Here is a 24,460-nt window from a genome sequence, read left to right as displayed (position 1 = left end):
GCTATGATTAGATAGTGAAAAAACACACCAAAGCTCATTTACCAACATTTCTGAAAAATGTATATATAGTGTTTTGTCATGACTCTTCATATTGTTTTATATTAGTTTAGTAGTCTTATCTATTGAAAATGTACGCTTTGGTTAGTCTTCCGTGTACAATAGTCTAATACGAATGTTTTGAAAAGCAAATACACCAACCTGCCTTTCAATAGATCTACACTCTGATATGCATGCACACATACAGAACACACCGATACACAGTCAAAAAAACACACAGAACTACTTGCAAACTCTAAAATTCAAATGCAGAGGGCTTTAATAAATAAAAGTATAAGGTACATACAGAAGTTCAAGTAACGAAGGAGGTGTTTGTACTAGGTTCACAGTTCAGATGTAACAGCATGCTCCCAACATCACCATGGCCACAAGCACAGAGACTCTCTTTAATCCAGGGTTAGGATCAATTCACTTCCTGAATTGACTGAATTCAAATGGAAACGCTGAACCCTACTTTAAGTCCTAGCTGGCCCTGTATCCCTCTCCCCGACCTCCAAGTCAAACTATTTGCTGTAGAGAACACATTGATCCTGCTCCTGTAAATCACTCTGGATAAGAGCATACGCTAAATGACAAAAATGTAAATGGAATAGAAACATTATTGGTATGTTCAGACAGCTCGGGCTAACGTACTTCTTCTTGTTTGCTCATCCAGGTAAAAGGTGTTAATATGGAGTTAGATATCTACCAAAGGTTGAACGCACAACATTTTGGCAGTTCTCTGAAGCCATATGTTTAGCTAGTCTACGTCTGAGCTGTAGAGATGAAAAGAAGTTCATGTGTGCTGTGCTAACACGAGCTGTCCAGTACAAGTTGGGTGTTGTGGTTTAAAGAGACATATGGTTCAAACTGTATGGTCTTTTCACTTCACTGATATTTATGGCCCACATACATTTCTACTTGATTGTCTGTATTTATTTTTTATTGGACTACGTTCTACAAACATGTCATGGAGACGACACCTAGATTTCACTACCACATGTCATGGAGACGACACCTAGATTTCACTACCACATGTCATGGAGACGACACCTAGATTTCACTACCACATGTCATGGAGACGACACCTAGATTTCACTACCACATGTCATGGAGACGACACCTAGATTTCACTACCACATGTCATGGAGACGACACCTAGATTTCACTACCACATGTCATGGAGACGACACCTAGATTTCACTACCACATGTCATGGAGACGACACCTAGATTTCACTACCACATGTCATGGAGACGACACCTAGATTTCACTACCACATGCCCCACCCTGTCTCCAGAACTACATCAGAACAATATAAAAGTATTAAAATAGACTGCTGCTGGTTGTTTGGGGTTGAAAATATCAAAGAGGAAGAGTTTAAAAACACATGAGCATCACATAAAGGTACCTGCATTGAGTAACAACATGTACAGTCTTTATTGGATTGTTTGGTATGGAGAATGTCCATCTACACCTGCCAACCGGGTTTGAGGACTAATGACTACCTCTCATTTTAATTTCTAAACTTGACCCTGTGATGACCCATGGTTACCAGGAAGTGGGAGTGGGGTTTTGTGTTTGCGTGTGTAATGTATGAGGGAAAAAAGTGAAATGTGTGACGGTTACGTCAAAATGTACATTCAGCACAAACTCACGTTACTTCAGTAAACACAGGGGTGGACTTTCACAGTGAGGGGGCGAGGTTACCAGGTGGGGTGGTGTCATGTGACATGAAACGTTTATCTGAGGGGTGGTAGAATTGGGTTGGGTGGGGCTTAGGCAGGAAGGGGTGGAGCTACTTGGCGTTGGCAGAGCCGCTGAGCATCTTCCTGATGGCCTGGCAAATGGCTTCGCGGTCGATGCCGTAAATCTTGAGCAGCTCGTTGGGCTTGCCGCTGCGGGGAACGTGGGCCACGGCCAGCCGCTGTAGGGTGAAGCCCTGCTCGTTCACCACCGCTGAGCACACTGCCTCCCCCAGACCACCTGAGGAACAGCAACAATACATTAAATACGTGACATGAGAAAGGGAAGGGACAGGAAGAACCTTCTCTGCGACACGGTTATGGTCAATTCATATTCAATTCAGTCAATTTGAAATTCGATTTCCTTCCCGAAATTTGCTGAATTGACCCCAATCTGAGACACTAGGATTAAGTTGAGCTCAAACACTGACCTAAGGTCAGCTTTGTGTTTATCCCACTACACTTAAAGGTTATGATTGTGGGTAGATAACCTGATCCTAGATCAGTGCCCACTGCCTAAAGGTTCTCCCTGAAGCCACTCATTGCTCATTGGTCATTTGGATGAAGCCATTGATCTATTTCTGTTGCTATGCAAGCCCCTCCCCCCCTATATTCTCACCCTCTATCTGTCCTTCGTTCTCTGACTCTTTTTCTCCCATGCTATCCCTAGTTTCTCTCCCCTTAGGGGACAGAGAGGGGGATGCTACTGATTTTGGATGCCACACATCTTTGGTCCAGTCTGTCCCCTCCCCACCCCCACTCTCATCTCCTCCGGACCTAACCTACACAGACACAGGCTGGGCAGGACTAGGCATGGCTGTCTGTGTTGGACATAGCTGTCTATGTGATATCTGGGTCACAGAAAGCCCCATGGGAACACACTTCACTAAGGAAATCTGACAGCACTCTGCTTCTCTGGCCCTCACACACACACACACACACACACACACAGTCTCCCTCCTCAGCAAACAAAAAACACCAGAACAGAATATATCTCGCCCACCATGACAGTACCTAGCATGTGGTGCCTTTCGGGCCAATGAGAACATGCCACTGCATCACGTCTCAGCCACTCAACCAATTGGAACATGCCACCACAACACACCCCAGTGTCTATGGGCCAATGAGAGGACACTGGCTGCATATTCATAAATAAATAATGGCAAAATATTTCAGGTTGCCAGGTTGTAAAGGCCATGCAATATATATGGCTAAAACACTACAATGTGGCTAAACTACATAAAGTACCCTCGAGTGCTGGAGTCTGGTGAAGTGGTGTTTGGTCCCTCTCTAACTTCCTGGTGTTTGGTTCCTCTCTAACCTCCTGGTGTTTGGTCCCTCTCTAACTTCCTGGTGTTTGGTCCCTCTCTAACTTCCTGGTGTTTGGTCCCTCTCTAACTTCCTGGTGTTTGGTCCCTCTCTAACTTCCTGGTGTTTGGTCCCTCTCTAACTTCCTGGTGTTTGGTCCCTCTCTAACTTCCTGGTGTTTGGTCCCTCTCTTAACTTCCTGGTGTTTGGTCAAAGGAGGTCGAAACACTGGTCAGAAAAAGCGTACCTTCGTAGTAGTGGTCCTCTACAGTGAGGATACGCCCCCTGGTCTGGCGAGCATGCTCAATGATGGTCTTGGAGTCCAGGGGTTTGATGGTGAACGGGTCAATCACCCTGATGAAGATCCTTTCTGGGAAAACAACAAGGTGGAAAACATAGCGTTAATCAACAGTAGTGCAGAGGATTGCAGAATTCCCAGGTTTTTCAGAAATCCTGGTTGGAAGATTCACGGAATTAGAAATTAAGAAGCAGGAAAACTGCAATCCTTCAACCAGGATTTTTGGAAAACCTGGAAATGTGTTACTGGTGTTACTGGAATTGTGGATCCTTGAGTAGAGTGTTTCAGTGGAGAAACAATAACAAGACACAGGCAGCTACACAGAGAATTACTCTGAAACCTGAACCTTAAATCATTGAGGGAGGGATAAAGCTTTCTAACCTGGATAAACTTGAACATATAGTTGAGAAAGTCTAACACTTATAGGAGAATAAGATGTTGTGCGCCAACGCTAATGAACTGATTGAATTAAATAGCAGCGCATTAGTGCATGGAGCCAATATTAGCAAATGAAGAAAAGAGATCATTGCCCCAGACAGGAGTTCCAGGTATTTCTCCACACCCACATAGTTATATCGTTGATCTGGCTGTAGTTGTACTGTACCTTTCTTGAGCATCTCAGCTGCAGCCACGGCCTCATGCAGAGTAATCCCAGCTCCGATCACGGTCACCTTGTCCTCCGTACTCTGGTACACCACCTGAGATGGACAGGGAAGGGTTAGCAGCAAGGCTCTAGCACATCTCATACAGCTCTTCCTGCTCGTGACTATTGGATGAGAGATTCATTGTTTATCCTACTAGAAGACAACCCTGTCTGTCTGCAGGCTTGTATTCCAGCCAGTCAACCACTAGTACTGCATCCATAGTAGAAACTCTTTCAGTTGTCAGACAAAACATTCTCAGTGCGATACAGTAGTTCCTATTATGGATGCTGTACAACTGATTAAACTAATCCTTTTACTAATCATAGCACATCCTAGCACGCCCTGAAGCAAGATAGAAAACTAAAGTGGTTTAGTCAAGGCTGTGATTAGTCTGTGTAGTTAACGTAATGTAGAACATTTTCAGAGCTGAGTGGTGCTCACCTTAGCCTGTCCAACATGGAAGTCCTCATTGCTGCTGTAGATGATGGGATTCTCGGGGCGGCTGGTTCTTATGTAGCAAACACCCTAAAAAAAGATAACATAGTACAATGTATATTGGAATTCATTGTAAACAGGTATTACATTGTAGGGTGAGAACACAAAGCCCATCCCCTGGTTTTGGGGTGGTGTGGGAGGTAGAGGGATTACATTAATGTTGGAGGACAAATAACATAATGTGGGAGGGGATGAGAAACCAATAGCATTTTGGGAGTATGGAGGTAAGGACCAATAACATTTTGAGGGTAAGGGGATAAGGACCAATAACATTTTGAGGGTATGGAGATAAGGACCAATAACATTTTGAGGGAATGGGGATAAGCATAGCCTAGTGGTTAGAGTGTTGGACTAGTAACCGGAAGGTTGCAAGTTCAAACCCCCGAGCTGACAAGGTACAAATCTGTTGTTCTGCCCCTGAACAGGCAGTTAACCCACTGTTCCTAGGCTGTCATTGAAAATAAGACTTTGTTCTTAACTTACTTGCCTAGTAAAATAAAAGGACCCATATCTTTTTGGGGGTATGTGGATAAGGACCCATAGCTTTTTGGGGGAATGTGGATAAGGACCAATAGCTTTTTGGGGGTATGGGGATAAGGACCAATTGCATTTTGGGAACATGTGGATAAGAACCAAAATATTTTGGGGGTATGGGGATAAGAACCAATAGCTTTTTGGAGGTATGGGGATAAGGACCAATTGCATTTTGGGGGTATGGGGATAAGAACCAATATATTTTTTGGAGGTATGAGGATAAGGACCAATATATTTTTGGAGGTATGGGGATAAGAACCAATATATTTTTGGAGGTATGGGGATAAGAACCAATATATTTTTGGAGGTATGGGGATAAGGACCAATAGCATTTTGGTGGGAGGATATAATAAGTACTTTTGTGCTGGCGGCAAGCTCCACTGCCTTTTCAATAGAAACGCCATCGCTGGGGTAGAAGATGGTTGCCGTGGGGATGGCCCTAAACATGGCTATGTCTTCTAGACCCATCTGAGACGGCCCGTCCTCTCCTGGAACACACACATACTCACATAGTTAGAATAATTTAATTCCAAAATGTTGTCAAATGTAGCAGAAAGCAAACAGTATGTTGTTTTTCAGGGACTTTAGACGTGCTTCATTGAGCGTGCCTGGTGAAAACCACATCCATCCCACACTCCAGGCAGGCTCAACAAAACTTGAATACTATTTCAACCCAATATAAAGCGAAAGGCCTGGTGAACCGACATACATGCAGGTGTATAAGACCAGAAAGGAATGAGGACAATAGGACAGACAGACAGACAGAGAGAGTGGCATGCAGGTGTGCAGACAGACAGTAGGACAGACAGACAGACAGACTGGCAGGCAGATGGTCAGACAGACAGTAGGACATACAGTAGGACATAGAGAGTGTCATGCAGGTGGGCAGACAGACAGACAGTAGAGCAGACAGTAGGACAGACAGACAGACAGACAGACAGACAGACAGACAGACAGACAGACAGACAGACAGACAGACAGACAGACAGACAGACAGACAGACAGACAGACAGACAGACAGACAGACAGACAGACAGACAGACAGACAGACAGACAGACAGACAGACAGACAGACAGACAGACAGACAGACAGACAGACAGACAGACAGACAGACAGACAGATTGAGAGGGTGGCATGCAGTGTACCTGAGGGACTAACAGAGGAGAGGGATATCAGGTCCTCCGGTGAAGGTGACAGCATCCAGGACAGACAGGGTCAGGGGTCAGGGAGGGGGAGGAGAGAGGGAGGCTAGGGAACTCAGAGGGTGAAGGAGGAGGTGAGGAGGAAAACACAGAAGTGGAGAGAGAGAAAGAAAAATAGGAACTTGGATCAAGGAGGACGACAGTCACTTTAGGCTTTCAGAACATTTGAGGATGCGTTGACTTGAGGAGCCAATAGAAAGAGTGCAGAGTGAGTGAGGTCAATGGGGAAAGGGTGGGTTTGTGAGGTGATAGGTTACAGTTCATGGGGGTGATGGTGGGAGGTTGTGTGAGTAGCATGTAGTGAGGGTGTTTGGGGTGGATGAATGGCTGACAGACAGACTCACCGATGGACAGGCCGCAGTGGGAGCCACACAGATTGATGTTGCTCTCTGAGATGGCAGCCATGCGGAGCTGGTCGTAGGCGCGGGTGAAGAAGGAGGCCAGGGTGCTGGCGTACACAACGTTCCTCTCACGGGCAGCGCAACCAGTGGCAACACTCACCTAGAGGGAAAAGGGGAAGAAGGGGTTCCATCATGCTATAACAATGGCGGCTGGTGACTTTGGCAAGATTAGTTAGAGCGAATAATGGATGGAAATGATTTTAATGAAGCCAAGGGTGACATCTTCCAAGTCACCGTCTATTCATTTACAAGGGATGCGTCCCAAATGGCCCCATATTCCCTATATAGTGCATTACTTTGGGTGCACCCTGGTTTTAAGTATACTATAAAGGGAATAGGGTGCTATTCAAGACGTAGGCACAAATTCAGGAGGACCATCCTCCACAGTCCCTCTTGAACCCCTCGGGGACATGTCCAGTGACCTCCGCAATTATTGGGACAGTGAAGGATTTTTTATTATTTTGGCTCTATACTCCAAAGGTTTGGGTTTAAACTCAAACAACGACTGGGAGTAAAGTGCAGACTGTCAGCTTTAATTTGAGGGTATTTTCATCCATATCGGCTAAGCCGCTTAGAAATTACAGCACTTTTTGTACATTGTATCACCATTTTAGGGGACCAAAATTAATGGGCCAAATTCAGTTATATGTGTATTAAAATAGAGTTACAGACGCACAAATGTCATTCCTCCAAGACATGCTAACCTCTCACCATTACAATAACAGGAGAGGTTAGTATTTTATATCATACCTCCAAGACATGCTAACCTCTCACCATTACAATAACAGGAGAGGTTAGTATTTTATATCATACCTCCAAGACATGCTAACCTCTCACCATTACAATAACAGGAGAGGTTAGTATTTTATATCATACCTCCAAGACATGCTAACCTCTCACCATTACAATAACAGGAGAGGTTAGTATTTTATATCATACCTCCAAGACATGCTAACCTCTCACCATTACAATAACAGGAGAGGTTAGTATTTTATATCATACATACCTCCAAGACATGCTAACCTCTCACCATTACAATAACAGGAGAGGTTAGTATTTTATACCATACCTCCAAGACATGCTATCCTCTCACCATTACAATAACAGGAGAGGTTAGTATTTTATATCATACCTCCAAGACATGCTAACCTCTCACCATTACAATAACAGGAGAGGTTAGTATTTTATATCATACCTCCAAGACATGCTAACCTCTCACCATTACAATAACAGGGGAGGTTAACATTTCTGTGGGGGGGGGGTATGATATTTGTGCGTCTGTAATTATTTCACTCATAATTATTCACGATTCAGTCAGAATTATCCATAGCATCCACATTAATGTAGAAGTATTTAGAAACATATTATATTCTTATTAACAATCAAATTGACTCCAAAATGACACAATACATTATTTACCATTCATTTCTATTGGCCACAAAATTGTCTGAAACCAAAACAAACAGCAAATGCATTCAACAAATGTGTAGAGTCACAAGCTTGATGTAGTCATTGCATGCTATGAATATAGAAATAAATACTAAACTTTGTTACACATTTAATACACATGCAATCCGCCCAATCCCCCACCATTAATTTCTCCTTCACCCAAATCTAGATTGCTAATGTTCTGAAAGAGCTGCAAAATCTGGACCCCTACAAATCAGCTGGGCTAGACAATCTGGACTCTCTCTTTCTAAAATTATCTGCCGAAATTGTTGCAACCCCTATTACTAGCCTATTCAACCTCTCTTTCGTATCGTCTGAAATTCCCAAAGATTGGAAAGCTGCCGTGGTCATCCCCCTCTTCAAAGGGGGAGACACTCTAGACCCAAACTGCTACAGACCTACAGTATATCTATCCTGCCCTGCCTTTCTAAGGTCTAAAGTCGAAAGCCAAGTTAACAGATTACCGACCATTTCGAATCCCACCATACCTTCTCTGCTATGCAATCTGGTTTCAGAGCTGGTCATGGGTGCACCTCAGCCACACTCAAGGTCCTAAACGATATCATAACCGCCATCGATAAGGGACATTACTGTGCAGCCGTATTCATCGACCTGGCCAAGGCTTTTGACTCTGTCAATCACCACATTCTTATCGGCAGACTCAACAGCCTTGGTTTCTCAAATGACGGCCTCGCCTGGTTCACCAACTACTTCTCAGATAGAGTTCAGTGTGTCAAATCAAAGGGCCTGTTGTCTGGACCTCTGGCGGTCTCTATGGGGGTGCCACAGGGTTCATCCTCGGGCCGACTCTCTTCTCTGTATACATCAATGATGTTGCTCTTGCTGCTGGTTATTCTCTGATACACCTCTATGCAGACGACACCATTCTGTTTACTTCTGGCCTCTCTTTGGACACTGTTAACTAACCTCCAGACGAGCTTCAATGCCTTACAACTCTCCTTCCGTGGCCTCCAACTGCTCTTAAATGCAAGTAAAACACTCTTCATCCGATCGCTGCCCACACCTGCCTGCCCACCCACTACTCTGGATGGTTCTTACTTAGAATATGTGGACAAGTACAAATATCTAGGTGTCTGGTTAGACTGTAAACTCTCCTTCCAGACTCAAATTAAGTATCTCCAATCCACAATTAAATCTAGAATCGGCTTCCTATTTTGCAACAAAGCATCCTTCACTCATGCTGCCGACCCTCGACTTCAGCAATGTAATTTCCAAAATAGCCCCCAACACTCTACTCAACAAATTGGATGCAGTCTATCACAGTGCCATCTGTTTTGTCAGCAAAGCCCCATATACTACCCACCACTGCGACCTGTACGCTCTTGTTGGCTGGCCCTCGCTTCATACTCGTCGCCAAACCCACTGGCTTCAGGTCATCTACAAGTCTCTGATAGGTAAGGCCCCGCCTTATCTCAGCTCACGGGTCACTATAGCAGCACCCACCTGTAGCACACGCTCCAGCAGGTATATCTCTCTAGTCACCCCCAAAGCCAATTCCTCATTTGGCCGCCTTTCCTTCCAGTTCTCTGCTGCCAATGACTGGAATGAATTGCAAAAATCACTGAAGCTGGAGACTCTTACCTCCCTCACTAGCTTTAAGCACCAGTCTGAGTAGCTCACAGATCACTGCACCTGTACATAGCCCATCTGTAAATAGCCCATCCAACTACCTCATCCCAATACTTTATTTATTTATCTTGCTCCTTTACACCCCTGTATCTATACTTGCACATTCATATTCTGCACATCATTCACTCTAGTGTCTAATCGGTATATTGTAATTACTTCGCCACCATGGCCTACTTATTGCCTTACCTCCCTTTTCTTACCTCATTTGCACACACTGTATATAGATTTTCTTCAACTGTATAATTGACTGTATGTTTTGTTTATTCCATGTGTAACTCTGTGTTGTTGTATGTGTCGAACTGCTTTGCTTTATCTTGGCCAGGTTGCAGTTGTAAATGAGAACTTGTTCTCAACTTGCTTACTTGGCTAAATAAAGGTGAAATAAAAAAATAAATAAAAATATAAGTGAATTTGTCCCAATACTTTTGGTCCCCTAAAATGGGGGGGACTATGTACAAAAAGTGCTGTCATTTCTAAACAGTTCACCCAATATGGATGAAAATACCCTCAACTTTAAGCTGTCAGTCCTCACTTTAACCTTTAACCTTTAACCCCAGTCATTGTTTTATTTCATATCCAAACTTTTGGGGTATAGAGCCCCAAAAAATCACTCTCTGTCCCAATAATTACAGAGGGCACTGTACTTCATTTGTATGGTGGTCCTGCACCTGCAGAGTCTTAGACATGTAGGAAGATACTGAACACAAATCAGCTACAGATACAGTACTTCTGAAGTTCAGCAGAACCACAGAATTACATAGAACAATATTTATTGTATCTCTATGACCTGAGGATCCAAAGGGTCAAGTGAGGTCTCCATGGGAACGACAACTGCTGAGCCAATCACAATCAAAGGTTCATGCCTCCAGAAGTTATGTAAAAGTCAGTGAGAAGTCAGTCAGTCCAAAAGCACAGGAGCTTACGGTACCATATGTGAGGAATCAATCTCATGCATTGTCATTTCCTGCTTCCTGTCTCCAGAGCCCTCCCCGATCCCCCTGCTCCTCTCCTCAATATAATATGGACTCATTCATATTCTATAGCAGTACCAAACAGAGGTACTATTATCCCATGTCCCTATTCTCCACTACTTTGAATCTGGTCAAAGAGAACAGAACTCCTGTTATTGACTCCTGTCATTGTATAGAAGAAAATTTAATTAGTCTACTTTTCTGTATCTCTCTCGCAACATATATTTTTTATTTATTTTCTCTTTACCAAAAACAGTGGCGGGGTGTCCACTGTGTGATTATTTGAATTGCAGCTTGCCCCTTTGATACAGTATTCACAAACACATGACATAATGCAGTCATAAATCAGTCATAACATTAACACCAGTGCCTCTCTGATTTGCTCATGCTTCTCTTGTCAATATTAATGATTCATCATTAGAGAATCTGTCGGTCTCATTTGAACCTGTCATTCTGGCTCTTTTCTGCACATCGTCTTTATGATAATAGTCTAGCAGCCAGCGAGCCAGCCGTTCAGTCAACCAGTCAGTCAGTCAGCCAGGCAGTCACCTACCCAGTCAGTCAGTCAGTCAGCCAGTCTGCCAGTCACCCAGTCCATCAGCCAGTAAACCAGTCCGCCAGTCAGTCAGTCACCCAGTCAGTCAGTGAGATCAGCCAGACGGCCACACCCACCCTCCTCTCTGATTAATATTTCACCTCTCAGCTCAGCATGACTGACTTGTTATAACGGCTGATCAAACACAGCCCTGACCTACATCTGAACAGGCTACCATGAGGAACCAGACAAATGGCCAGGCATCTACTGTATACGGTACAGCCAGGCCTGAACGGCTGGCTCTTCCAAAATGTTAATGTACGGGCAGATTGCACTGAGAGGGTGAAATAAGTGGGGAGGGGAGAGAGAGAAACAGAAAGATACATTTAAAAAAATGATTTTTTATATATATTTTTTTTTTAAACTTCAGTTTATTTAGTAAATACTTTGTTAACACTTATTTTTCTTAAAACTGCGTTGTTGGTTAAGGGCTTGTAAGTAAGCATTTCACTGTAATGTCTACACCTGTTGTGTTCGGCGCATGTGACAAATACAATTAGATTTGATTTGATTTTGATATGAAAGAAAGAGACCTACAAAGACACAGATAGAAAGAGAAAGAGAGAAATAAACAGAAAGCGAGTGGTGGGCAGTATACTGTATGAGAGGCTGCAGAGCCAGCTGTGTGTAGGGAGGGAGGGAGGGAGCATGGCGAGGCATCGGAGGAATGGCGGGAGGGAGGGAGGGAGCATGGCGAGGCATCGGAGGAATGGCGGGAGGGAGGGAGGGAGCATGGCATACTGTAAGTAGGTCATGTCGCAGCCTCTCTGCCTCTCTCTACAGTCCCAGTGTTACATTATGGATGGACCCACATCTCAGCCTCTCTGCCTCTTTCTACAGTCCCAGTGTTACATTATGGATGGACCCACATCTCAGCCTCTCTGCCTCTTTCTACAGTCCCAGTGTTACATTATGGATGGACCCACATCTCAGCCTCTCTGTCCCAGTGTTACATTATGGATGGACCCACATCTCAGCCTCTCTGCCTCTCTCTAGTCCCAGTGTTACATTATGGATGGACCCACATCTCAGCCTCTTTCTACAGTCCCAGTGTTACATTATGGATGGACCCACATCTCAGCCTCTCTGCCTCTCTCTACAGTCCCAGTGTTACATTATGGATGGACCCACATCTCAGCCTCTCTGCCTCTTTCTACAGTCCCAGTGTTACATTATGGATGGACCCACATCTCAGCCTCTCTGCCTCTTTCTACAGTCCCAGTGTTACATTATGGATGGACCCACATCTCAGCCTCTCTGCCTCTCTCTACAGTCCCAGTGTTACATTATGGATGGACCCACATCTCAGCCTCTCTACAGTCCCAGTGTTACATTATGGATGGACCCACATCTCAGCCTCTCTGCCTTCTCTACAGTCCCAGTGTTACATTATGGATGGACCCACATCTCAGCCTCTCTGCCTCTTTCTACAGTCCCAGTGTTACATTATGGATGGACCCACATCTCAGCCTCTCTGCCTCTCTCTACAGTCCCAGTGTTACATTATGGATGGACCCACATCTCAGCCTCTCTGCCTCTTTCTACAGTCCCAGTGTTACATTATGGATGGACCCACATCTCAGCCTCTCTGCCTCTTTCTACAGTCCCAGTGTTACATTTTGGATGGACCCACATCTCAGCCTCTCTGCCTCTCTCTACAGTCCCAGTGTTACATTATGGATGGACCCACATCTCAGCCTCTCTCTACAGTCCTAGTGTTACATTATGGATGGACCCACATCTCAGCCTCTCTGCCTCTCTCTACAGTCCCAGTGTTACATTATGGATGGACCCACATCTCAGCCTCTCTGCCTCTCTCTACAGTCCCAGTGTTACATTATGGATGGACCCACATCTCAGCCTCTCTGTCTCTCTCTACAGTCCCAGTGTTACATTATGGATGGACCCACATCTCAGCCTCTCTGCCTCTCTCTACAGTCCCAGTGTTACATTATGGATGGACCCACATCTCAGCCACTCTGCCTCTCTCTACAGTCCCAGTGTTACATTATGGATGGACCCACATCTCAGCCTCTCTGCCTCTTTCTACAGTCCCAGTGTTAAATTATGGATGGACCCACATCTCAGCCTCTCTGCCTCTCTCTACAGTCCCAGTGTTACATTATGGATGGACCCACATCTCAGCCTCTTTCTACAGTCCCAGTGTTACATTATGGATGGACCCACATCTCAGCCTCTCTGCCTCTCTCTACAGTCCCAGTGTTACATTATGGATGGACCCACATCTCAGCCTCTTTCTACAGTCCCAGTGTTACATTATGGATGGACCCACATCTCAGCCTCTCTGCCTCTCTCTACAGTCCCAGTGTTACATTATGGATGGACCCACATCTCAGCCTCTCTGTCTCTCTCTACAGTCCCAGTGTTACATTATGGATGGACCCACATCTCAGCCTCTCTGCCTCTCTCTACAGTCCCAGTGTTACATTATGGATGTACCCACATCTCAGCCACTCTGCCTCTCTCTACAGTCCCAGTGTTACATTATGGATGGACCCACATCTCAGCCTCTTTCTACAGTCCCAGTGTTACATTATGGATGGACCCACATCTCAGCCTCTCTGCCTCTCTCTACAGTCCCAGTGTTACATTATGGATGGACCCACATCTCAGCCTCTCTGTCTCTCTCTACAGTCCCAGTGTTACATTATGGATGGACCCACATCTCAGCCTCTCTGCCTCTCTCTACAGTCCCAGTGTTACATTATGGATGTACCCACATCTCAGCCACTCTGCCTCTCTCTACAGTCCCAGTGTTACATTATGGATGGACCCACATCTCAGCCTCTCTGCCTCTTTCTACAGTCCCAGTGTTACATTATGGATGGACCCACATCTCAGCCTCTCTGCCTCTCTCTACAGTCCCAGTGTTACATTATGGATGGACCCACATCTCAGCCTCTTTCTACAGTCCCAGTGTTACATTATGGATGGACCCACATCTCAGCCTCTCTGCCTCTCTCTACAGTCCCAGTGTTACATTATGGATGGACCCATATCTCAGCCTCTTTCTACAGTCCCAGTGTTACATTATGGATGGACCCACATCTCAGCCTCTCTGCCTCTCTCTACAGTCCCAGTGTTACATTATGGATGGACCTACATGCATTATTCATCATACCAGCCTCAGTAACACAGAGAGAGAACATTTTTTGATTCAGGCAATCAGACCTTAAAAAAAGTGTATTTCATGAGAAAGGACAGTGAAGAGAAGTCTAAAAAGGCCACATATCTCCCACCTCAACCAGGCTAGAGCAAATGCTCAAAGGATCTAAAAGATTTAATAATAATAATAATATTCAAACTCGGGTCTGGGGACAGGGCATTCTGTTCAAATCCAGGTCTGGGGACAGGGCATTCTGTTCAAACCCAGGTCTGGGGACAGGACATTCTGTTCAAACCCAGGTCTGGGGAGAGGGCATTCTGTTCAAACCCAGGTCTGGGGACAGGGCATTCTGTTCAAACCCAGGTCTGGGGACAGGGCATTCTGTTCAAACCCAGGTCTGGGGACAGGGCATTCTGTTAAGCATCAGAGAGAGAGACGTAAGTAGAGGAGAGAGGAGAGCTAAACTGAGCCACAAAATGCTGCTGCAATTGTATTTCTTATTTTAATCTGAGTACATTTCTACGATTCTTATTTAATATTTTACAAAAATATTTATTTGGAGGACAGGTCATCTTTTAAAAGCTTGGTGAGGTTAGAGAAAGTTAGAGAAAGACACTTTAGAGAAAGTGTCTGTGTTTATAGAGTGTTCATACTTAGTTCCAATCGGTTTCATCTGACCCTGACCACATCACCTGTGACCAGGACCAACTCAAGAGGGTTTCATTTCCTACCATGTTCTGTTGAGCGATGTAACACTCCACAAAGCGGTTGGGATGTTCGTTCTTGAAGATCTCTGAGTAGGTGATGTTGTTGGTGTCTCCGTCCAGGACCACCACACGCTCGTTGTAACGACCCAGTTTAGCCAGGGCCATGCCATAGGCTTTCCTGGTGGAAACCTGTAGAAAGACAACCATTCAATCAATTAATCAACCAATCAACTAATCTATCAATCAATCAACCAGTCATTAATAATAAGAAGAAAGCAATATAAGAAAGCAAGTCAATAAGCCAATAAGTCTACCTGTTATTTATGCATCATTATACGACCTTCTAGTTGACAGTACTCAAAGTTACCTTTGTCTGTACATTATGCCTTGAATCTATGCTATCGTGCCCAGAAACCTGCTCCTTTTACTCTCTGTTCCGAATGTGCTAGACAGCCAGTTCGTATAGCATTTAGCTGTACCCTTATCCTACTTCTCCTCTGTTCCTCTGGTGATGTAGAGGTTAATCCAGGTCCTGCAGTGCCTAGCTCCACTCCCACTCCCCAGGTGCTCTCATTTGTTGACTTCTGTAACCGTAAAAGCCTTGGTAAAAGCCTTGGTTTCATGCATGTTAACATTAGAAACCTACTCCCTAAGTTTGTTTTACTCACTGCTCCCAGATGTCTTAGCCGTGTCCGAATCCTGGCTTAGGAAAACCACCATAAACCTTGAAATCTCCATCGCTAACTATAACATTTTCCGCCAAGATAGAACTGCCAAAGGGGGCGGTGTTGCAATCTACTGCAAAGATAGCCTGCAGAATTCTGGTTTACTATCCAAGTCTGTACCCAAACAATTCGAGCTGCTACTTCTAAAAATTCACCTTTCCAGAAACAAGTCTCTCACTGTTGCCACTTGCTATAGATCTCCCTCTGCCCCCAGCTGTGCCCTCGATACCATATGTGAATTGATTGCCCCCCCATCTATCTTCTGAGCTCGTGCTACTAGGTGACCGAAACTGGGACATGCTTAACACCCCGGCCATCCTACAATCCAAGCTTGATGCCCTCAATCTCACACAAATGATCAATGAACCTACCAGGTACAACTCCAAATCCATAAACACGGGCACCCTCATAGATGTAATCCTAACTAACTCGCCCTCCAAATACACCTCTGCTGTTTTCAATCAAGATCTCAGTGATCACTGCCTCATTGCCTGCATCCGTAATGGGTCTGCGACCAAACGACCACCCCTCATCACTGTCAAATGCTCCCTAAAACACTTCTGCCAAACATACCCTTGTAAAACTGACCATCCTACCGATCCTCGACTTCGGTGATGTCATCTATAAAATAGCCTCCAACACTCTACTCAACAAACTGGATGCAGTCTATCACAGTGCCATCCGTTTTATTTATTTATCTTGCTCCTTTGCATCCCAGTATCTATACTTGCACATTCATCTACTGCACATCAACCATTCCATTGTTTAATTGCTATATTGTAATTACTTCGCCACCATGGCCTATTTATTGCTTTTACCTCCCTTATCTTAACTCATTTGCACTCACTGTATATAGACTTTCTGTTTTCTTTTGTTATACTGTATTATCTACTGTATATAGACTTTTTGTTTTCTTTTGTTCTACTGTATTATTGACTATGTTTTGTTTATTCCATATGTAACTCTGTGTTGTTGTATGTGTTGAATTGCTTTGCTTCATCTTGGCCAGGTCACAGTTGCAAATGAGAACTTGTTCTCAACTAGCCTACCTGGTTAAATGAAGGTGAAATGAAAAATAAATAAATAACAGTTGTGACAGCTTTTTTTATGATATCTTGTTTGGGACTATGGGCTGAGTCCCAAGTGTCAGTGCAGTCAATAATGTTGACACCTCTGTCATTGGGATGAGAGCACAATCCCAGATGTACTGTAAATGGTGAGGTGCACTGGAGGCTGCTGAGGGGAGGACCACTAGCCTGTCCTCCTGTGGTGAGGTGTGTGTTCTATGTGTTACCTTCTCTCCCTGCTTGTAGGCGGGTGCACTGGGCATGCGGATGTTGCACAGGCTGACTGGCGGGGCGTCCTCCATGGGCGTGGCAGGGTACAGGCGCTTGCTGCTGTTCATGATGCGCGCCTGCAGATCCTTCACGACTCCCTCAGCCATGTCTTTGGGCAGGGGCTTGGCATGCCAGCCCATCTTATCCTCCACAGCTGGCAAACGTGGACAGCAGAATACACAACATCAAAATACACACAGTATACTCAACATTATATTGTATACGCATACATAGGCCCAGGAGTTTTTCCTGATCATGTGACCTGACCAATAAAAAGGTCCTTCGCAACACATTATACAGTAGTGACTTGTGTGTGCATATCCTGAGATAGAGGGAAGCCCATCACTGAGATAGAGGGAAGCCCATCACTGAGATAGAGGGAAGCCAATCACTGAAATAGAGGGTAGCCCATCACTGAGATAGGGGAAGTCCATCACTGAGATAGAGCATAGCCAATTACTGAGATAGAGCATAGCCAATCACTGAGATAGAGCATAGCCCATCACTGAGATAGAGCATAGCCCATCACTGAGATAGAGGCCTAGTATGAGTAATATAATGTAACCAGTAGCCATGTGAGGCTGAGAGTACCTGGGATGCCCTTGCCCTTGGTGGTCTTGGCGATGATGGCAGTGGGCTGGTGGCGAGCCTGGCTCAGAGCCTTACACAGCTCCTCCACACTGTGCCCATCCACAATGATGGCATGCCAACTGTAGAAACACATCAGAAAACCCATTTCACATATGGAAACACATGAACACACTTTCTCTACTCATACACACATAAACAATACATTCCACATATGCCCACTAATGTTGACATATGCCTTCACACATTCACAGACTTGTTCTCCCAGCACATTCACAAAGATGATCACTCTCTCCCTGTAAACCCACTTTCACACACACTCACCCGAAGGCCTCACAGCGTTTCTGGTACTTCTCCACGTGGTGCTGCAGGGGCGCTGGGTCAGTCTGGCCCAGACGGTTGATATCCAAGATGGCCACCAGGTTGTCCAGCTGGTAGTAGGAGGCGAAGGACATGGCCTCCCACACTGCCCCCTCAGACAGCTCCCCATCCCCCATCAGACAGAACACACGGTAGCTGGGGAAGAGAAAGGTGGGTGAGACAGGGGTGTGTGTGTGTGTGTGTGTGTGTGTGTTTCTGACTAGGGGGCTGGATGGTAACCTTTACACCTCTCTCATTCTATCACACCTACACCTACTTTGTTCCCTCATATCTCCACTGAGGCTTCTAGCCACACAGGCACCTTTGAACAGAACAAACGCTCATCTTTTAATCAATGGTTTGATAATCTGCTTATGTTATGAGTTTTAACCACTGTCCACACAACATCCTTCTCCAGTACAAATGTATCTAGGGCACATTTTGGACGTTGGCAATATCAGCATTCTGCATATCGGAGATCCACATTCCGAGACAAAACCTGAACCCAAACCTTAATTAGATTGAGGAATGTGAGTGTGGTTTTGAACAATAGACTGAGTGATGCATTCTAATGTAAACCTGATCCAATCAGATTCTGAGACAGAATCTTTCTGGATGGTAAAAAAGAACAGAGTTGTGTCTGCCAGGGCTGTGGTAATTAGAGCAGAACAATTGGGATAGCAGAGCATGCAGCCACTGTACACATGGAGAACCTTCAAAAACCTCACTATGCTCTAAAGCAGTGTTTCCCAACACTGCTCCTTGAGTACCCCAACAGTACACATGTGTATTGTAGCCCTGGAGAAGCACACATGATTCAACTTGTCAACTAATCATCAAGCCCTCAATGAGTTGCATGAGGTGTGTTTGTCCAGGGCTAAAACTAACCTGTGTTCTGTTGGTACTGGAGGACCAGGGTCGGGGATCACTGCTCTAAAGACCTCTAAAATACCACAATATGAACTAGAGTCCACGCTTAACACTTTAGAATTCAGAGGCATGCAAAGACTTAAAATCTGTGCGTGCATGTGTGTGAACTCTTACCTGGACTTGTCAAAGTACTTCCCGGTGTAGGCCATCCCACAGGCCACACCCAGGCCCTGGCCCAGAGAACCAGTAGCCACATCCACAAACTGCTGCTTCTGAAACTCCAACGCATACACAGGAACAGGACTGTTACTATCACCATAGAGAGCAGGTATGAGTTCAGTAGGTGGAAAATGTTGATGTATTATTATAAGTTACAAGTTATTGGACAAGTTTAGTGAGGCACTACCTGAACTTGTCCAATAAGAACACAGATTGTTGTTTACAGTTGCAAAACCTTTTGCTACTGTGTCCTTTGGAATATGACCCAGTTTTAGAGCTGTTGTGTGGTCATATCTGTCTGGTCCTAATTGAGGCTGTTAAAGGTGATGGGTAGGTTAACTGTTAGGCTATTAAAGGTGAGGAGTAGTCTAAGGTCTCGTTCCCCTGCTCTGACGTTGCATGCATCAACCAATGCTTGCGTGCCACATCATCGACTGTGCAGTCGGGCACCACATTGCTGTAACATATGATATGGTATAGTTAGCTGATACGTTAAATACCTATACAGGCGTTGTAAGATCTGGCATGGCCATCAATGTCTGAGCAGGAGAACATGACCTAACTGTTAGGCTGTTAAAGGTGAGGTGTAGGCTAAAGGTGAGGTGCAGGCTAACTCTTAGACTATTGAAGGTGAGGTGTAGGCTAACTCTTAGGCTATTGAAGGTGAGGTGTAGGCTAACTCTTAGACTATTGAAGGTGAGGTATAGGCTAACTTTTAGACTATTGAAGGTGAGGTGTAGGCTAAAGGTGGGTTGTAGACTAACTCTTAGGCTATTGAAGGTGAGGTGTAGGCTAACTCTTAGGCTATTGAAGGTGAGGTGTAGGCTAACTCTTAGGCTATTGAAGGTGAGGTGTAGGCTAACTCTTAGGCTATTGAAGGTGAGGTGTAGGCTAAAGGTGAGGTGTAGGCTAACTCTTAGGCTATTGAAGGTGAGGTGTAGGCTAACTCTTAGGTTATTAAAGGCCCAATGCAGATGTTTTATATCAATATCATAACATTTCTGTGTAACAATTAAGTAACTTAATTACTTAACTTGTAATATATTTACATTTAATGGGTAAAAATAGCTTTTTATCAAAACTATTTCTCAAAAAATAATTTGCTAGGACTCTCTAGGAGTGGTCTGAGTGGGGAGGGGAAAACTGAAAACTAGCTGTTATTGGCAGAGAGGTTTGTAACACTCTTTGTTATTGGTCTATTAACCAATTTACCTCATGTTGATGTCACCATGGCAAGCTGGCAACCAGAAACTATCAGGAAATAACACTGATCATTTTTGTGGGCACTTTTACAATGTTAGTTTCAACAGCTGTTGTACAATATGATACAAAACAGAGAAAAAACATAATTTAGTGCTAAGCTATTATTAAAGGTGATGTGTAGTAGTTATCACTTACAGTTATGGGGTGTCCCTCCAGGTTGGACTCCACCTGGCACAGAGAGAGCAGCTCACTCTCCTTCAGGAAGCCAGTCTCTGTCCACACGGAGTACAGGGCTGGGGCGGCATGACCCTGAGGAGAGGAACAGACATCTTACTGTAGTACTAGTATATGATACTATAACAAAACCTATAACACAACCAAAATATAACTGTATAACCAGGAAGAGTAAAATACACTGTTGCTGCTTGCCAGGCCTATAATCATACATATGCCTATAATCATACATATGCCTATAATCATACATATGCCTATAATCATACATATGCCTATAATCATACATATGCCTATAATCATACATATGCCTATAATCATACATATGCCTATGACAATTGTAGACCAACTGTAATATGTATGAAAAATCTATTACAAGCCACAATACAGCCATAAAGAAGCAGATGTTGACCATTATGACTTTTATCAAACCAAAATAGTGGCTGGTGGTCAAATCAATTAAATAAAATGTAAAACTTTAATTCAATACAAATTCAATAGAACTTTGTTCATCTACGGTGTCTCACCTTAGAGAGGATGAAGCGGTCGTTGTTGATGTTCTTGGGGTCCTCTGTGCGGTACTTCATTGTGTTGAAGAACAGGACAGACATGATTTCTGCCACGCTGCAGCATGATGTAGGGTGTCTGGGAGACCAGGGGTATATAGGAGCAGGGAGGGAGGTTACAGACAGGTTACAACAAGTTGGACACAGACTGTTTCTATCTCTGATTCTCACTCACACACTCACACACTCACACACTCACACACTCACACACACACACACACACACACACACACACACACACACACACACACACACACACACACACACACACACACACACACACACACACACACTAAGAACAGACAGACCACTTTACAAACTCATAAACATTCAGAATTGACACAGAGCCTCCAACTGGATTCGAAGTGACACAGTCTAAAGTCTGAGCTTGCCAATGAAATCTTAGGGCACAATGGGGAAGGATGGGTAACACTATTTAGAGTGTACTAGTCTATCCAAAATACTCATGAGGGGGCCATGCTCAAACCGAGATGCCCTATTGGCTCTCTCTCACAGGAGGTTTGGTGGCACCTTAATTAAGGAGTAGGGGCTCCTGGTAATAACTGGAGCATTAACAGTGCAATGGTATCAAATACATCATGATGGCATTCCATTTCCTCTGTGTCGGCCATTATTATGAGCCGTTCTCCCCTCAGCAGCCTGCTCTCTCTTTATCCCAATTACAGTGACGTCAACATCAGAGGGGTAAACCCGCCCCTTGCAAAGTGCCAGTTCAGGTCACGGTCACAACACAGACCTATCCCTGCTACGATGAGACTAACCGGTCTGGGGAGAGATGGGGACCATTTTGGCTTCTGTGCGCACGGAGTCAGACGATCAGTCAGAGGGCGCCATTTGAAGTCACATTTATCACCGGGCCTATAACGGTTACCTTCCATCTCCAGCCAGCGAAATACTTAACCACGGAGGCATAATCTAAAAATCTTCTGTTGAAGGAATAGATGCTCTTTAAAAAATGTGTAAAGAACTGCGTAAAACTAAAAGTACCGACCAGATGCTCTAAAAACTCAACAAAACCCAGGAATGCTGGCAAGTAGCCAAGCCCAACCAAAAAAGCACACTTGACTTTCCCCTGGAACGAAATGTGTAGAGGGGTTTTCTCTCAATCATTAACTGCATGGCTGTTGCTTATATTGTCTAGGCTGTGTGCGCTCTTGGGCTATTCATGGATAGGCTACGGTCGAAGGATGGAGCCACAATGGAATTAATGAATGCGGTAGTTTGTGTATGTGCAATATATAGTGATTGATAGCTTACTCAAATAGATTTGTGATTTCCCCCACAAAAATCTAAATTAAATTCCGTTTTGTCCACTTGTTCGCACACAGGATGTTTATTTATTTAGCTATAATAATGCACTTCAAGTGGATGTTCACACAATAAGATGAATTGCTGACTATTTATTATGAATACTGAACAACATCCCAGATCACCATGCGCTATGTCCTGTGCTAACAAACTCCGAGGCGCTCCTCCATCACTTACTCGCACGGTTAGACAGATGAAGACGCAATATAATTTCCCGATTTTGTTCACAATAGAACATTTCTAATAACAAAAGAATTGAGCCACAATGGCAATAATCTATCTTGTTCAATAGACATAAATAAATCATGTGTATAAGTACACAGTTTTCTGCAATTTAAAGATATTAAGCAGATTAAGTGTCAGAACTATCTCCTCGAATGACTCATATCATACATCCTGTTTCTGTTTCATCCATTCATTCTCCATAGCTCAAACACCAAAGAGAGAACATGCCCTTCACCTTGCATTTCACGTGTGTGTGGACCTGTTTACCCAGAAGTCCCCACTAGTATAGTAAACAAGGACAAATTTGACCAATTGGGTACATTTTGCAAGTCCCCACAAGGAAAATGCTATTTCTAGGGGGGGTTAGAATTAGTGTTCGGGTTCGAATTGGGGTTAAGGATTATAGGTTGGGTTTAGTGTTAAGGGTAGGTTTTGAAGTTAGGGTTAGGGGAAATAGTAGTTTGAATGGGAATCAAATGTGTGTCCCCACAAGGTTAGCAAAACGAGACTGTGTGTGTTTTGTGTGTGCGTGTTATTACGTTTTCATGTGTTTATGTGTGCACCTGTGTGTATGAATGAGTCTTTATACACTCTTCCCTAGATTTACGACTGTGTAATCTGTGTGTGTGCGTGTGTGTGTGTGTGTGTCTGTGTCTGGGTCTTACCCGCTGCCCGTTGCGGTGGTAGCCTTGATGCAGTTGATTCGGAGGCGGTTGGCGATGTTCCTGAGCGCCTGCACTGTCTGCTGGTCGGGTTTGTGGTAGTCCTCCATGAATGCAAAATGTCAAAACACCAAAAGAATCAATGTGGACTAGACTGCGCAGAGGCTGGGCTGTGTGTGTATTTGTATGTGAGTGAGGTTTGGCAGCGGGAGCCCTGCTCGTGTGTGTGAGTGGCAAAGAGAAGAGGGATAGAAAGGAGGAGAGGCAGGATTTATCCCTAGTGAGAGTACACACACACACACACACACACACACACACACACACACACACACACAAGAAGGAGGAGAAAGAGGACAGTGTGCATGCATGAGTATGCAAGGAAGGGTTGTGTTAAGGGTGTGTGTTAGAAGGAGGGTTGTGTTAGAAAGAGGGTTGTGTTAGGGGTGTGTGTTAGAAAGAGGGTTGTATTAGGGGTGTGTGTTAGAAAGAGGGTTGTGTTAGGGGTGTGTGTTAGAAAGAGGGTTGTGTTAGGGGTGTGTGTTAGAAGGAGGGTTGTGCTAGGGGTGTATGTTAGGAGGGTTGTGCTAGGGGTGTGTGTTAGGAGGGTTGTGTTAGGGGTGTGTTAGAAGGAGGGTTGTGCTAGGGGTGTGTGTTAGGAGGGTTGTGCTAGGGGTGTGTTAGAAGGAGGGTTGTGCTAGGGGTGTGTGTTAGAAGGAGGGTTGTGTGTCTGAAAGAGGGGTTGCCCACAGTTGAACCATCTGCCCACAAATGTCTTAGGCTTCAGTGTCTAAACTCATTACCAGACTTGAGATATGTGTGTCTTGTCCTTTGTTCCTGTCAACCTCAGTGTGCGCCTCGTCGATGGTGCCTTTGTTTTGAGTGCTTCATGTCACAGAGATAAATATGTATGTGTCTATGTGTGTAGAGAGAGAGAGTAACAGAGAAAAAAAGCGAGCGAGAGGTAGGCTACGCTATAGAGAGA

General features: G+C 44.5%; 1 protein-coding gene across 3 annotated transcripts; it reads right to left on the bottom strand.

Moving 5' to 3' along the window:
- Window positions 1–287: 287 nt before the first annotated feature.
- On the bottom strand, window positions 288–23,796 carry LOC112255327 (transketolase). Of its 3 annotated transcripts, none has more exons than XM_042324675.1 (14): window positions 23,482–23,796; window positions 21,224–21,341; window positions 20,661–20,774; window positions 19,218–19,330; window positions 18,138–18,329; window positions 17,817–17,935; window positions 17,183–17,379; window positions 15,188–15,352; window positions 6,608–6,764; window positions 5,418–5,548; window positions 4,473–4,556; window positions 3,992–4,085; window positions 3,337–3,459; window positions 288–2,022 (listed from the first exon to the last, which is right to left on the bottom strand). In XM_042324675.1, the coding sequence occupies exons 1-14, from the start codon at window positions 23,586–23,588 to the stop codon at window positions 1,835–1,837; spliced, it is 1,902 nt and encodes a 633-aa protein (XP_042180609.1). In that variant the 5' UTR covers window positions 23,589–23,796; the 3' UTR covers window positions 288–1,834. The 3 variants fall into 3 exon arrangements, with proteins under 3 accessions (XP_042180609.1, XP_042180610.1, XP_042180611.1); XM_042324676.1 differs by having other exon boundaries at window positions 19,218–19,321; XM_042324677.1 differs by having other exon boundaries at window positions 19,218–19,315.
- Between the last annotated feature and the right edge of the window lie 664 nt (window positions 23,797–24,460).

The sequence above is a fragment of the Oncorhynchus tshawytscha genome, linkage group LG07 (genome assembly GCF_018296145.1).
Source record: "Oncorhynchus tshawytscha isolate Ot180627B linkage group LG07, Otsh_v2.0, whole genome shotgun sequence".
Taxonomy (NCBI): domain Eukaryota; kingdom Metazoa; phylum Chordata; class Actinopteri; order Salmoniformes; family Salmonidae; genus Oncorhynchus; species Oncorhynchus tshawytscha.
Note: the sequence above shows the minus strand (reverse complement) of the source record. Positions and strands in the feature narration are given on the sequence as shown.